Source organism: Lissotriton helveticus, chromosome 7 (genome assembly GCF_964261635.1).
Source record: "Lissotriton helveticus chromosome 7, aLisHel1.1, whole genome shotgun sequence".
NCBI classification, from domain to species: Eukaryota; Metazoa; Chordata; class Amphibia; order Caudata; family Salamandridae; genus Lissotriton; species Lissotriton helveticus.
Window position 1 is genome coordinate 1,859,044,605 of NC_136068.1, and position 17,050 is coordinate 1,859,061,654.

Sequence of the window (17,050 nt, forward strand, 5' to 3'; positions counted from 1 at the left end):
ACACATGATTTTGTTGCTCAATAAAAGTTTTTAACCAAAAAAAAAAAAAAAAAAAAAAAAGAATCAAATGTCTTAGTGGCGTCCAATAGTGCAGAAACTGCTGCCAGTTGGGGGTCTACAGCACGCATGAGGACAAACATTGTCCGGAGGTTATAGACTGTGGAGCGGCCAGGTATGAATCATGACTGATCCGGTCAGACGATGTCCAGCAAGAAAGGGTGCTGCCAATTAGCGAAGTGTTTAGCAAATATTTTGTTGACGTTTATTATGGAAGGCAGTCAGTACAAATCGCATCGGTTAGCTGGTGTTTCAGGTTTCAGTGTGGTGATGATGACGCTTCTAGTGGGGACGGCGGCAGCACACTGGATGCCAGGGAATCTTCGTTCAGAGCCAGGAGGTGTGGAGCTAGAATTGTGGCATATTCCTTGTAGAAGGAGTTGGTGATACCATCTAATCCCGGTGCAATGTTGCTGGGGAGGCTCTCTTCCACTGTGAAGGGGGTGTCTAGTTACAGGCGACGAGCCAGGTGTAACCAGAGCAACTGCATCATATCTAGGTAGGCAGTCAGGGCTTTCGCGTCAGGTTAGAGGGTGGCGCTATACAGCTGGAACTGGAAGAATGCCATGGTTTGTAGCAGGTCATCGGGGCTCGTGTGCCTACCCTCCTGATCATCATTAAGTTCCACCACATTGGCTTAGGCCAGTGGCTTCCAGAGCATATTAGCTGCCATCTTTCCGGAAAGATCACCTTCGCTATAACTTCATTGACCGGTGGGGGTAACAGGTTTGTCTCTGAGCCTCCTCCATGCACGCCAAGATTTTCTCCCTTACGGCTTCTAGTGTGTGCATTTTGTATTGTGTAAAATTCCGGTTCAAAAGAACGGATGTCCCTGTCGAGCTTAGCCAGCTGCACACGCATCACTTTTAATATGCCCAACTGCTTTGCTATGCAGACTCTGCAGCTTATGACTTAGAATGTTTCCCACAGTGTCGATGGGGATTCTACTGAGCCCTTGTTGTGGGCATAGTGTTGAATGATTGCTGTTCAGACTTCCCTGAATACCGGGTCGTTGGGGTCTAGGCGCCAGGTGAAAGTTCAGGCTGTGGCCAGTGGAGGAGGTATCTACAGTAGAATGGGGGTGTGATCTGAAAGAGTACAGGATAAATGCAGCATGTCAGAGGTCCAAGTGTGGATATCTCGGGTGAGTAGTCAATAGTCTATTCTAGATCATGTGCCATGGGCAGACGTAGCGCAGGTGCCCTTTACGCTCTCAGTGTATTTCAGTCTCCAAACATTCGATAAGCAATTGTCACACATGGGCTTGCGGAGCTGCACCGCAGCGTTGGGATGGGATTGCTAAATGCGCTGGAGCAGTCTGCTGTGTGATCTAGGATGACATTGAAATTGCCCTCCCCCACATAATAACTCCGGGTCCCATGTTGGCTGATAAGCATCAAACTTCTGCAAAGGACTCTGGACTGTCCATGTTTGGACCATATATTGAGACAAAAATGACTGGGTGCATATATATATAGTGTGCAGGCAGTAATTACATAGTGCCCTTCCTTGTCACATATCACCTGTTGCATGTGCCAGGACAGCCCTTTTCAGATACGTATGGCTTTATCTCTAGTGTAGTTGGAGTATAAGGACGCGTGATTCTCAGTGCACCACCCAGCCCGAAGGCGGGAGGCAGTTGCCTGAGTTAAGTGGAGCTTGTGGAGGAAGCATATATCTGCATGGTGTCTATTGATATAGGCGTGGATGAACCTTGTCTTCGCTGGTCGTTCAACTCACAGACGTTCCAGGTCACGCATCGTAGAGTATTCATCGTGCTACAAAAGGGGGAGTGTGTAACTTATTAGAAGTGGGCCCAGCACCTCGTACTATCCCAAAGGGGCAGTGCTTCAGTGTGGTGTCTTGGCAGGTGTGTGTCGCCCATATTAGGGGCTAAGCACCAGGGTCAAAGGTACTAATGTTGAAGGCGCAAAGGTCTGGAGCATGCCTGTCATCCGGCAGCCCTGTCATTGCAAAGGTCCCCCAGGAGCATCTTCGTTATCCCTGAGGCAGCCCTCATTTTGCTGTGTTGGGCCAGCGCGAGGACTGGTGTCAAAGGAATTTAATTGCTGCTTTGACATCAGTGAGGTAGTGGGGTTTTCCTTCACGTTGAATCGGCAGTTTGGCTGAGTAGAGTAAGGAGTAGGTGATTTCCGCTTTTTGGAGCAGACGTGGAGGAATTCATGGCTGGCACCTTGTACCGCAAGTGTGAAATCGGGATAGAAGGAGACATTGTTGTCCTGATAATTGATGGTGTGATGGTCCTGCAGCTTGCTCGTGAGCATGTCACGGGCTCTATAATTGATAAGTCTAGCGACTATAGGTCTTGCTGGTGCGCTTGGGAAACCCAAAATTATGAAATTATGATTCTCCCTGGTGAGAATTCCCCTGCTTTGTAAATCGTTGGCAGGATGTAAATACATGGTGCCTGAGGTGATGGATTAAACATGAATTTGAATTCTGTGTCACTGATAAAGACGAAGATCTCGCCAATATGCCAACCTGGATTCAATCTTTTTGGTTGTCTTGCAGTGGGTTGTTAGTCAATCTAATCAAGGCTAAGCTGTCCGATAGTTATCTATCATTTCTTTCATGTAGTCACTGTTCTTCATAACTACTATATTCCCTCCTTTGTCTGCTTCCTTTATAATCATGTTTGGTACTTTAGAGCGTGTATCAAGTGCCACACGTTCTTCTCTACTCAAATGTTTTTTTTTTCATATGTGGGTCTCATAACATTTGTCCTACAATATGTACAGTTCATTAGTGACTGACTTGTGAAATGTGTCTATCAGGTTGTCAGGTGGTAAGTTAGTTATAAAAGTAGACTTGGGTTTTAACCCACTGTCTAGATTGAGATTAGAGGAGATGTCCAAATCAGAAAGTAGATCAAGCATGGGGGGTGGTGGCCTGCCTGTGTCATCTAGTGATAACAGTAGGTGAAGATCTTGTACGTCTTTTATGGACCAATGGCATTCCGGCGGGTATGGAATGGACGGTAAGACCTAGTTTTGTTGCTCATCAAAAAACATCTTTCATTTAAGGTGCCTAGTAAATGTAAACAAATCAACATGTATCTGCACAAAGTCTGGCGAAGATGTTGGACAGAAGTTTAAACCTTTGCATATCACATCATTCTGTTGTTTACAGAGTATAGTTTGGCAAATTAACAATTGATACATTATCTGTTGAGGTCTGGACAACATTTGTATCTAGAACAGAGCTCAGCCTCATTGTCAGTTCTTCTGATTGTGGGATACGGACCTGGTGGTTACCTCGTTCTGAGCATTTGATGTGCCTCCCACTTATTTTTTTTGTGTTTATGTTCTGTTTTGTTGTAGTTCAGTCTTGCTCCCTCCCTGACCCGTTCTAGTTCCACTAAAAAAAGACAATGAGGATATGTTGATGGATGGTCCTTTCATTACATGGGTAGAGTCATGTGTGTCACTAGTCTTGCTACTAATACTTGATATGTCAGACATGTTAGCTGAGGTGGAGGCCATGCTCTGTTTCCATTGTAGTTATGTATTTATAAATTACAATATGTCCATGCTTTACCATATCAATATCAAAGCTGCAAGTTAAACATTGACACCCTCTCTCAGTGAGAGAGGCTTAAATGGTCCAATCAACTACCGTTATAAGGTTTGCTGCTGTTTTCCAAATTTAATGGTCACTGATTGAATTCTTTGCTTTGCCTGTCCAGCAGGGTTTCCATTTCTCAATCCTGAGGATTCTTTGCGGATGGAGGAAGGTTCTCCTGGCTTGGAACGAGGTGATGTTAGGACTGATCCAAGCTCAGGTGGGATTTCGCTGCTTCTAAGGTGTTGCACCATTGGACCTAGCCAGTGAGTGACCACTCCTATTCTAAGGTCAATTGCAAATAGGTCTGAGTTGCTGTTTTAGACTGCTGATGTTTTGCTTGAAGTATTGGAGTTTAAATGCAATAGTACCTGGAATGTGTGATCACATTGTTGGTGAAAGACTCCGATTGCATGAGGGCCTTTTTTAGCTTAAGTGAGTTGCGCGTGATGCTAACAAAAATTACAAAGATAAAAGTACCTCAATTTTTCATGTGTCCTGACTACATCAACAAGTAGAATTTTAATGTTTTCCATAAAACAGTGTTTAATAATACTCAGTTCTATGCAAGGCTCCTTAGTACCATAAGGATACGGGGAGTCTTTTGTATCGTAGAACTTCAAACCAATCATAGGAACATGCTCAAACTATATATGTAAATGGCACACAGTCAAGTCAGCACATAACTAAAGACAAACCCATACAACCCATACAGCACAAGCATACACAATTGCCTTTAGGTACAGCAAGTTCCACTATCAACATACATTACCATTTACTCCATGCACTGCAGAGTATATTTGCCTTCCTTACGATGCTCCCCTGAATTTTGTCTACATAAGCATTATTACTGTCTTGTTATATTTGCATAACTTATGGTTGCAATACCTGTGTTTCTCTCCTTGTTTGTATACATGTTTGTCCGCCAGTTGTTTCTCTGCACCAATTCCAAACGGATCTATTGCTGTTTTCTTGTCTCTGTTATCTGATGGAGACTTCTAGCCGCAGATTCTTTACCTTTGAAGATCCAGGCGTCGGGCTGGATCCAGAATATTTTTCTTAGCAGTACCCCTGTGTGCCGGTATGTGGTGTCGGTCGACTCCGCGTGACTTAGTTGGTGATGTGTTCATCGTCAATATGACCGCCACTCTGGTGCGCTGATGTCAGTATTTTTCTATCTGCGCCAGCCAGCACATATCCGTCTAAGAGGGCTATCCCCTGTCATTTTTTTGACAGACTTTTTTCGACTTTTTGTCGACTCCCTTTGGGGTGTTGGATGTCTAGTAGGAAGACCTTGGGGTTCAAACCGTGCGGCACCTGTCACCGTGCCATGTCAGTCACGGACCCCCACTTAGTGTTTCTCTGGTGTTTGGAGTGCGACCACAACACAAAGTCGTGCTCCGATTGCCAGGCCATGGCGTCGAAGGCTTTGAGGGAGCGGTCCCTAAAGCTGATCGTGGCCCAGCATCTGGCACCCCAGAAGTTGCCTCGTCAATCTTGATCCCGGTTCATGTCTCGGTTGAGAGGAAGTTCCGAGCCCCGCTCCTGTGAATCGAAGTCTTCTTCGTCGAAGTCAGGTAACGGGTACCACAAGAAAAACAAGAAGCTGAAGCATGCTTCAACTTCGCCCCGCCCATCTCTTGACAAGGCGAAGGACCCTCGGCGTCTCGAGGCCCCGCTCAGTGCGGGTGCCTGGGTCGGCTCCGTGCTTCCCTACCTTCCTGGGAGCAACATCCACCCAGCTTATGGAGTTTTATGACACCAAGTGTGCCATATTTGGACGGCTTGACCCTGCCACCGTGCCTTCAGGCCCCGTCAGATGACTGAGGAGTCACCATGGGTTCCGCACCTTCAGCTCCGGCCAGTTACCACGCCTCCAACTGGACCCATTCCGGGGTCTGGACCTGCGCCTGTTTCACCTCCACAGTGACCTTCCTGGGAGCTGTGTCCATTGCCCAGGACCTCGGTGTCGCCAGCGCCCACCGGCGGCAGCTCCCCAATCCTCTTTCCTGATGACAAGCAGCAGGTTGGGTGTCCTCCGTACGGCTCCATGCCCTTCAACCTGCCCTATTCTGAAGGGTTAGGAATGGATGAGGAGGATTGGGAGGGGGAGCAGGATCCCTTAGAAGTCCCGCTACCACAACACATGGACTGGTATGAGGAACTGGGTGATGCCAGTGGTCTGGACACCTCCCCAGATTCTGGCATGCTGTCGCCACCTAACCTGGCGATGGAGGAGGGGGCATCATTTGCTATGGTGGTGCCTATGGCTGCGGAGGGCTTGAACCTGCAGCTCCCAACGGTGGCAGTCAAGACTAATGTCTTGACAAAGGTCAAGCAGCCTGGTGTCTCCAGCTTGCAACCTTTGCTGCCTTTCAATGAGTCCTTAACGGACGTCCTTCTGGGCACTTCGGCCAAGCCCAGCACAGGGGCTGTGGCGCGTTCCCTTCCGCACCTTTGGACAGGGAATCCTAGAGACTGGAAACCTTCAGAAGCAAAAAGTTTTATTCTGTAAGTCTAAAATTTAGGTTAGTGAACACCGCATGCCTTTTGAGATGTTATTCCCATTCCATATGGGACACTGTTGCACAGGTGCTGTCCAGGGTCTCCGAGGAGTGCTAGATCCTATTCTCCAAAGCCATTTTGGACGGGAGAGATGCAGCAAAATTCGCCTTCAGATGAGGCTTGGAGAAGACAGACTTGCTGGGCAGAGCGATTGTCACTACTGTGGCCGTACATCGCCACGCCTAGCTGAGGATAACTGTTTTTTCAGGGGATGTCCAAGCTAACCTTATGGACATGCTCTTTGATGGCTCCCGTCTCTCCGGAGACAAAGCAGATGCCGCCATTGAGCGTTTCAAGGACTCGCGGGCTACGGCCAAGTCCTTTGGCCTCTCCACAACGTCCCAGCCTGTATCTGCCTTTCGCTCCTTTCGTGGCTACGGAAGGAGCTACCAACTGAGCAACTATATTCCAGCCAAGTGCAGCAGCTTCTGCGGGCTCGTGGATGCGGTTCACCCCTACCCCGTGTGTCGGGAGGCCAGAAGTTGAGCCAAGTCACAATCCCCTCCTCCACTGCAAAACCTTCCTTAGTCCGATCCCCCAGGATCATTCACAACCAGTTGATGGCAAAGTTCGCCATCATCTCCACCACTTGCAAAACATCCTCTCAGACAGTTGAGTGTTGCAAATACTCTCAAGGGGCTACTACCTCCCCTTCGAGACTACCCCTTCCGCTATGCCTCCAGTGTATGATCAGCTGACGGAGGATCACCTTGCTTTACTCCCATCAGGAAGTCAAAACTCTCCTGGCCAAGGGAGCTATAGAGATGCTTCCCGAGCTAGAAATAGGCTGTGGTTGTTATTCCCGCTATTTTTTGGTCCCAAAGAAGGACGGAGGCCTTCGTCCTATCCTCGACCTCAGAGCCCTCAACTACTTCCTCAAAAAAAGAGAAGTTCAAAATGCTCACCCTTGCTCACGCCCTTTCTACCCTGGACCCGGGAAACTGGATGGTAGCGTTGGATTTGCAGGATGCCTATTTTCATATCTCCATCCTACCTGCCCATTGTCGCTACCTGAAGTTTAAGGTGGGCCACGAGCACTTTCAGGTTGCCGTGCTCCCCTTCTGCGTCACCAGTGCCCCTCTCGTGTTCACAAAGGTGATGGTAGTGGTCACAGCCAATCTGCGGAGATCAGGGGTTCCAGTCTTCCCCTATCTCGACGACTAGTTGATGAAGGGGGTCTCGTCCCAAGCAGTCGTCTCCCACCTCCAGACTACAGCGAACCTCCTGCATTCGCTGGGGATCACTATCAATGTGCCGAAGTCACATCTGACTCCCTCTCAGATGCACCCTTTTATTGGGGCGGTTCTGGGCACGGTGTAGTTTCAGGCCTATCCTCCCGAATGGTGAGTCCAGGATATTCAGGCTATGATACAGATTTTTCAGCTTCTATTCTGGATTTCAGTGAGAATGACTCTGAGACTGTTGGGCCTCATGGCCTCCTGCATCCTGCTGGTGGACCATGCAAGATGGCACATGCAAGCTCCTCAGTGGGACCTGAAGTTCCATTGGGCACAGCATTAGGCAAATCTCACCGACCTGGTTCAGATATTGGAGGGCACTGCGAAAGACCTGCAGTGGTGGCTAACAAACTGAAATTGGGTCAGAGGCAGACCCCTCACCTTTCCCTTCCCAGACTTTACAGTAGTGACGGATGCATCTTTTCTGGGATGGGGCTGCCATCTGAGGGAGGTGGAGATCAGAGTACTCTGGTCTCTGGCGGAAGCCAGGCTCGATATCAACCTGTTGGAGCTTCGGGCGATCTGGCTGGCACTGAAAGTCTTTTTACCATCCGTCAAGGGAAGGCTAGTTCAAGAGTTCACGGACAATTTTACTGCCATGTGGTACTGCAATAAACAAGGTGGAGTAGGGTAGTGGACTCTTTGTAAAGAGGCCCTGCACTTCTTACTTGGCTGGAACATCAAGGCATTTCCTTGGTGGTTCAACATCTGGCTGGTTCTCTGAATTCCAAAGTGGATGAACACAGTCGAAGTTACCTTGCGGATCATGAGTGGCGTCTCAATCCGGAGGTGGTACAACGTCTCTTTCAGTGGTGGGGGAAGCCTTGGTTAGATCTGTTCGCCTACGAAGAGATCGCTCAATGTCAGCAGTTTAGCGCATTGGAGTTTCCAAGGTGGCTCTCGCTCAGTGATGTTTTTCGTCGTGAGTGGAGATCAGGCCTCCTGTTTGCCTTTCCGTCCAGAGTGCTCAAGAAGATCAGGAGCGACCGGGCACAACGCATTCTTGTGGCTCTGGATTGGGCACAGAGAGCTTGATATCCAGAGCTTCTGGATAAGAGCATCAATCCTCTGATCAAGCTATCCCTTCTGGAGCATCTTCGGTCACAGCAGCTGGGAAGGGTCCTCCACCGGAATCTGTCCACTCTCCGCCACCTAGCGTGGTGATTGAGTGGTTACAGTTGACAGCTTTTGACCTTCCTCCTGAAGTCTGCGAGGTTTTTCTGGAAGCTAGGCACCCCTCCACGAAATCTGTATATGCCTGCCGATGGTATAAATTTTGTAAACATTGTACAGAACGGTCTATCGACCCTTTTATCTGCTTCTCTGGCATATATTCTCCTGATTGCCCTTTCCTTGGCCCAGCAGGGCTCTGCTTTGGGCACTTTAAAGGGCTACCTTTCGGCCCTCTCCACTTTTCTTCGAGTGCCATATCAGCCTTCACTTTTTGAGCTCCCTATGGTGTAGAGATTCTTGAAGGTGTTAACCTACTTGTTTCCCCCTTCTCCTTTTCTTATGCCACAATGTGGCCTTAATTTTACTTTCTTGATGTGCGCACCGTTTGAGCAGACGCACAACTGTCCTCTACTGTTGCTCACTACCAAAACATCTTTTTTGGTCACAATTACTTCTGCTAGGAGGGTGAGCGAACTACAGGCACTGTCGTTACAGCCTCCTTATCTGACAGTCTTCCCAGACGAAGTGGTTCTGAGAACTTTTTGTCCAAGGTGGTAACTCCCTTCCATCTGGGACAGTCTGTTACTCTGCCCACATTTTATGCACCTCCGCATCCTTACAAAGAAGAGGAGTGTCTCCACCGCCTGGACCCACAAAGATTTTTATCGTTCCACCTTGATCGCACAACGGAGTTACGGGTGGATTACCAACTCTTTCTAGAATATGTGGGAACAAAGAAGGGGCGTGCTGTCCAAAAGAGGATCATATCTAGCTGGGTTATCCTCTGCATCAAAATATGTTATGCCTTGGCAAAGAAGCAGCTTCCTGAAGGCCTTGGGGCCCATTCCACCATGGCAAAAGCAGCCACCACAGCCCTTCAGCGTGGTGTTCCTATTTTTGATATCTGCCAGGCAACCACGTGAGCAATTTTCACATATTTGCCAGACACTATTGCTTGGATTCTCAGGTTCGCAGAGGGGGCCTGTTTGGCCGCTCTGTCTTACAGGATTTCCTGCATTAAAGCTTTTCCGCAGTTCCTCCTCCGGGGACGGTATTGCTTGGGTATCTGTTCAAAGGTAAGGAATCTGCGGCTAGATGTGTCTAACAGATGGACAAGTTACTTTCCTTCGGTAATGCCTTATCTGGTAGAGACATGATCAAGCCGCAGATTCCTTACCAATCCACTTATCCTCCCCGCACTGAGGAATTGTCTTATAGTGTCAGGGCTGTTCCCCTTCAGGGCACTCGTTTCTTTTTAAACACACCATGGTCAGTCACTTCATAGCTCCTCACTTCTGACGTGGAAAGTCGTAAAAAGTACTGACGTCAGCGTGCCAGAGTGGCGGTTATATTGACGACGCAGACGTCCCGATGAACAAGACACCTGCGACGTCACGCAGAGTCGACCAACACCACCTACTGGCGTGCAGGGGTACTGCTAAGAAAAATCTTCTGGATCCAGCCTGACTACTGGAAGTTCAAAAGGAATCTGCGGCTAGATCATGTTTCTGCCAGAAAAGTCGTTACCAAGGTAAGTAACTTGTCTGTTTGTGTATGCTTGGGTACCCATTTTGAATATATGCCAGAGCTTTTGTCTTCAGTAGAGTTTTTGGAAGTACTTTCTCTGCAAAACACTGTGGCTGTGCTAGTCCTTGTCCCTTTGTCCAATTCAGCTGTAGTTTCTGGGCAGCTGGTGCTGCTTCAGGTTGGTGGTGGGAGGCCCTAGCAAATTACATTGAAACAGTCCTTCTTAACTGTAACTGAGACAGTGAATGTGGGAATATTCAGCTTCTAGGTCATATGTTCATCCTCTTCCTAAGAGTTTCACATTGCTGACGCAGCTTGTTCCCATTGCAAAAACAGCCATATGCCCAGGCATTCCTCCACCCAATGTTCATGCTGCTGCTTGCCATTTGTTTATGCGTGCTGCTTGTATTTTACTGCATTTCTTGCTTTAGTCTTGTGTTCCGGTTTGTCGCTGTGATGGCGATTGTTATTGGCAGTGCCACCCAAACCATGGGAACATTAACAATCCTCCATGGTCTTCATGTCCTTTTTTTGGTTTCGGGATATTGTGAGCCATGGCTTCGGGCTGCTGATTTCTGATCCTCGCCGCTATGACCCTTCCGGTGTCAGGAGACCAGCTGAGAATAGTGGCGGACAGTACCAGGAGGAACTGCCAGAAAAACTCCTATAGTCTAGCAAAATGTGCTTGATTTGACCTGGGCAAATTAGGCAGAGCAGGCAAGCACTTGACTGAAGATTGCAGCAAATTGCTGCAGAGGGAGAATCGCAGGGTTCATGCAAGCAGCCTTCCAGGTGAGGGGCCAATGCAGCGTTTGTTGCGACTTGTGGCTGCCTTTGAGTGTAGTTGAGCAGAGCTGTGAACGGTTTATCCTTTTATGGTATTATCAAAAGCAGCGTCTTCTTTTTTACCAATTTTGCTAAAAAGGAGCATCCGTTAGAAGGTCATCCTGGTGTCCCTAGCACCTTGTTGACTAGGGTTTCTTAAGACGCCATGCCATTATCCTGTCTTTTCTCTTTTTTTCAATCTTGCGCAGTCTTCTTTTTTTCCAAGATTCACAGAAACCTAGGTTTCACTGAGTCACTTAGTATTTCAGCATTTATACCAGCCTTACCCTGAAGGTACCTAGAAGAGACAGTAAAAGGCTACAAAAGTGTATCATATAATATATAATAAGACATTTTTAAACCTCACCTTTACTGTTTATCATGAAACAGAAGATCGACCAGATTGAGAACTTGAAAACTGCTGAACGATTTCCAAGCCGCAGGGCCACACCGTGCTGTACATAAGAGAAAGATAGAATTACGGACAACAGCCAATCAAAGTGAAGGGTGGTGAGCTGTATGTCATTGCCTCCTCTTCTATCCTCACACAATGCAACTTGCTCCACTCAGTGAATGGAGCCCAGGAAATACAAAGCTTGTGTTACTTGATGCCTACATTGCCAGCTAACTCAAAGATGCTTCATTTACATAAAAATCAAAGCCATTCCAAAGTCTGTTTTTCTTTGTTATGTTAAGAGTATTTGTATACAGTGTTATTATCCATGAGAGTATCCTGGCGTGGCAGGTGTGTGGGCCTTGACCACTGGCGTATTACTCTAAGTACAACTTCTTTAGATTTTTGCGGAATTCAAGAAGAGAGGAGCAGGGCCTGTTGTGTGGTGGGAGGTCGCTCCGTCCAGCCTGCTACAGACAGTAGCTCAAGATAGGCAACTAAATGCAGTACTAAATGCAGAGGACGTCAAGACAAACCTTCACTTGTTCAAGGCTCAGCAAGTGCAGTAGGAGGGACAATAGAGCAGCAGACTAAGCTAAACTCACCTATAGAAATAAATATCTCTTAACAAGGCTCAGGAATAGCAAAACACACCAGATCAAACAAATATTGCTCCATAGCACCTGTCCAGCACATTTTCTCACTGATAAAGTTCAGGTGCAATTGTAGGGGCAAGCTGCCAGTTCCTGAAGATGAATCCTCAAACTCTGGTCCTCTCATGAAACCCCCACCTGCATTCCTCCCAATGGATTGGCATAGGAAGTTTTTTCCAAATCGCTGGCAAATGCACTTGTTAAACCTACAATTACTCAGCTTTTTTGATGTAATTGAAAGAAGTACCTGTAGTAATTCAAATTATAGTGATTGCAAGGAGAGCACTGAAATAGCCAAAGGTCCTCTGACCTGCCAACCAGGAATACTGAACCCAATGCAACTCCCATAACGGGTCCAAAGGATACTGAGAGCAAATGCCAACTAGAGAACGCACCTTGTAAGCATGTAGAAACTAGTATCAAAGGGCATTTCATGTTTTACACATTGACAAGCCTAGGGTTAAACTTCGCTCCCATAAAAATAAAAAAAAACTTGCTATACTTTTGATCAAAGCGCCGCAGTCCCAAACAATTTGTCGGAAAAAGATGCTGTGCGTCTGCTAGCAAATCCTGATAATGACGAAATAAAACTGGAAGAATCATATCAGGTTTGTGAACACCAGCCCTGAATTATAATGTGACTGAACATGTGAACTGCACATGGGCATCAGAGGCATCCTGAAAGGCCTCAGGTAGGACTCAAAATGACAACCAAGGGAAACTCAGGCCATGGGAGGATTTGTGATTTAGTGTCTGTTGTGTAAGAAATCAAGACCCTTTTAGGCATGGGGAAGGAAACAGATAATTATCACTATGGCATCTCATCTACATGGGGACCACTTAATATGGAGCCTCCAAGAGAGCAGAGGCAAAAAATGCTGATGACTCTGGCCAGAAGCTGAAATTGTCATCCCTGACTGTACCAAAGTACTAAAGCCAACATCTAGTATGCGTTGCATGGAGCACCACGAGGTAGATCCCTACAAACTCCTTGTAGACAAGGAACATGGAAAAGTGGTACTCTGGAGTCCAACTTTGGCCAAGGGCTTGGAAGGACCATCTTGGGGGGGTCAAAATATCTCAGTAGATGAAGAATATTAACAGCTTAGCAACAAAAATAGAGGACCCTGATTTCTTGATTTCTGTCACAACCTTCGACATAATCTTGTTGCTAGAAACTTGGCTAACGGACCCACAGCATATTGAGGGTTACACATATTTCGCCACACCAGCAATAAGGACCGGTAGATTTGGCCTCTGCTCTGGCAGGCTGACCACCTATGTTTCCATGACGAGCATAGCCTCAGCAACACTCAAGGATTCGATGTCAAATGCAACACTAACAATCACAATTAGTATTGTCGTTGATGAAGAAGAAACTGAGGTGTGCATAATTAACTCCAATGTCCATCAGAAACGCAAAGCGAAAGACTCGACTAAAATTACTAACCAACTGGTAAAGTATGCCACAGAAATGGAAAAGCCGACGTTTATCTAGACAAGTCACCTAAATCATTATCTCATTGGCTCGGCAGAAGGGGAGGAGGCATCAGCTCTAACTGGAATATACAATATTCCCATACAATGCGTCCAACTGTACAGAAGGAAGAAATGCCGCAACAGCAGCTTCCTCGATGATCTAGAACATCTAAATCTTCGAGCACTAAACAGAAGATTTCCGGAAGACTCTCCTCCAGTTGAATCTTTTTATTCTGCAACGATAAGTTCCATACTAGACTACATCTTTGCAAGCCTCGCGCTGTTCCCACACATCCTTGGGTTCAAAATGGGGGTCAAGGGCAAAAGTGACCATCGCCCTCAGGAAATCCAACTAACAGCCACCACACCCAGATCAATTAGGCCAGACTTGACCTTGGGGCCAATTCACACCTCAAATTTAAAAAGGATCAAATGTACGACAAATAACTTAAACTTGCAGGCCGAAGCTGCAATTCAACCTTTTAATTCGCAAGCTTCCAGCACAGATGATCAAAATGCCTACTGAGGACATTTTACTGTCATACTACTAGAAAAACTTGCAGATACCTTCCCTACAAAAGAAAATATTCGGAAAGAATGCAGAAAAAACAAAATACAGAAAGATCAGAGAGCACATCTCAAGTCACTCAAGAAATCAATAAACTCGACACTGCGTAAGCTGAAAAGATCCCCAGGGAACTCTAGCGCACAAGCATCCCTGAATGAGCAAAGGGCATTGTTAAAAAGACTGAAATGGAACATCAAGAGAGATCGTGAGAACAAAACCTGCGCAAAACTCCTACACGACACAAACTGTAACAACAGTGCCCGCTTCTGGAAAACTGTGAACGGGGTCATGCGCCCACAACCTAAGGGCGTAGGGTCTCATATTCCGGCAGCAAACTGGATAAAATATCTTACCAGCCACTTTAATAACCAAACAGGAAATGCAGGAGCCCAAACAGCCAACAGCTGGATCCCAGAGGGTCAAGCTGAAGCAAGCATAATTGAGATTAGGGAGCAGGAGTATCCAGCCACAGGAAACAAACCATCAAGCGCAGCTAGCTGCCCGCTGTCACTCTCAATTAAAAAGCAGATTGCCAAAGAGAGGAAAGAAGGAGCCCCGGGACCGAATGGCATTCCACCTGCCTTGTTCAAAGCGAAGAGCGAAGACTGGGCGGATATCCTGCATCCTCTTTTTCTGGAAATCAGGCTGCTATACAGAATGCCAGAATCTTCGAGGGGCTCGACAATAGTCCTAATTTATAAAAAAGGAGACAAGGCCGAGCCCAACAACTATCTTTTAGTAGCTTTGATTGACAATGATGCGGAATATTGCACCATATTAGAGGAGTTTACAATCTGGGCTGAGACGAATCCGATAATACCGCTGAATCAGACCGGGTTCCGCAAAATGGCTAGCACATCTACAAACATCCTTGCAATCTCTCTAATAATCGACGCAGCAAAAACCTCCAAATTACCTCTACACTTGTGTTATATTGACTTTAGTTCTGCCTTTGATAATGTAGAGAGAGGCAGACTGTGGTGGAAACTGGTGCGATGGGGCATACCACAGACTATTCTAAAAATGCTGCTGCTTCTACACACGGACACCTGGGTGCAGGTAAAACTAGGCGGCGGCACCCACCTCTCCTCAAAAGTCCCCACCACAAAAGGACTGAAACAGGGTTGTGTGCTTGCACCAACCCTGTTCAACCTATTAATGGCTGACCTTCCTAAGGTGCTCGATGCTTGTAACTCCTATTCTCCAAGGGTAGGAGGGAAAACCTTAACCAATCTCATGTACGCAGACAACGTAGTTCTGCTTAGCCACACTCACTTCGGTCTTCAACACCTACTGACGGAAATGCAGAACTACACAACAGAAAACTACTTAAAAATAAATTTGAGCAAGACCCGGACAATGTCAATAAATAATAAAAAGAACTTACAGAGGAACTGGTTTCTAGGCAGCATCAAAATTGACCCAGCTTGCGAGTGCAAGTATCTAGGAGTCATATTCGACAAGGAAGTGTTGTTTGGATGCCAGAAAGAGGAAATAAGAAGGAAAGGTCTGCTGACCGCCCTGACGATGAAAAACCTTGCAAACCAATTGATGGGACCGACTCTGACCCTGCACCTGAAGGTAGTCTAGGCTAAACTTCTCCCCTCGATAACTTATGGCAGTGAGGCTATGTGGGGAAGAGATGCTAAGGAGCTGGATAACACGAAGGTTAAAGATTACAGAACTATGTTCAGCCATGAAAACGCAGCTTGTATGTACTGAAACAGTGAGAGGTAATGATCCAAGAGTTGTTGCGGAAGCAACTTATTTGGGAGTCAAGATAAGGGCATCAATGTCTGAGGTAGTGGAGGTAAATTGGGGATCGCTATACAGAAACATTGCAGACTCTTTGCAGAGGTGGGGGAGGCTGCATTTCACTTTAATTGGCCAAACAAATATATTAAAAATGAATATATTACCATGGGTATTATACCTCTTTAGAGCATTGCCACTAGAAATAACACCAGCTCAACTCCAGAAGTTACAGTCTTTGTGCTCTAGATTTATATGGACCCCTGGGAAGCCGCGGAGAGCCATTAGGTTAATGACATTATTTAAGGACGGGTGGGTTAGCGGTACCTGATTTTGTTTTATACTATTATGCTTGTTTCCTTCAAAAAATGTTCATTTTATTGTTTGGAGTGGATGAGGGCAACGCAACAATATCAAGCTCTAGTAGCTCTATTTATCACTTAACTTTAGGAAGGGAAGCTTATTTAGGGAGATAGAATGGAGCTATTTTAAAAGAACCAGGTTCAAAACTGTAGCAGCAGTAAGTAAAGTATGGAAGAAAGTGCGTAAATTGAATAATTTAGGAGCTCTTTGGTTATTCTCCAATAGTTGGGGTAAAACTGCTCCCATCCACTTTTGGTGATAGGATGGCGAGGGTTTGGCAAGAAAAAGGAATCAGGTTATTAGGGGATTTGTATGATCATAGGGGAGCCATTAAACAGTTTGAGAAGTTATTACAGGTTCATAAACTATCACAGTTTCATACGTTTTTATTTCCTAATAAAACGCAAATTGAATTTAATTTCTAATCCCTTGATGGAGGCTTTAAAGTCCCAGAGTAGAATTGGAGGGTTGTACAAAATTTTAAGCTCTGGCAAAAAGGATGATCTAGTAAGGCATATGCTACAATGGGCGGAGATTCTGGGTGAAAATGAATCTGATATTTCAATTGATGAAGCACTTATAAGATCTAATGAAGTCCTTATGTCAGCAAACTTAAAAGTACAATTTTTTAAAACTTTATTTAGATTATATTACACACCCGCGCGGATGAACAAATGGGGCAGCCGCTACAACGGCAAATGTTTCCGCTGTAGCGCAGCAAATGCTGATATAGAACATATTTTTTTTAGTTGTGTTAAATTGGATTTGTTTTTGCAAGATATGGATAGGTTTTTATCCAATATCTTAGGGGACTCCGTCCGCATTACTCCTGCCTAGATGCTTCTGGGGTTGGGGCAGTCTGTTTCAAAGGGTG

The 17,050-nt window shown here is 46.2% G+C and overlaps 1 protein-coding gene across 1 annotated transcript in view; it reads left to right on the top strand.

Annotated features, from left to right (window-relative positions):
* LOC144770840 (uncharacterized) overlaps positions 1-17,050 on the top strand; it is a 129,437-nt gene that overhangs the window by 42,931 nt on the left and 69,456 nt on the right. The window contains exon 6 of the mRNA XM_078655623.1: positions 3,764-3,859. Coding sequence (XP_078511749.1) covers positions 3,764-3,859 — 96 coding nt within the window. The remainder of the gene's footprint in view (positions 1-3,763; positions 3,860-17,050) is intronic.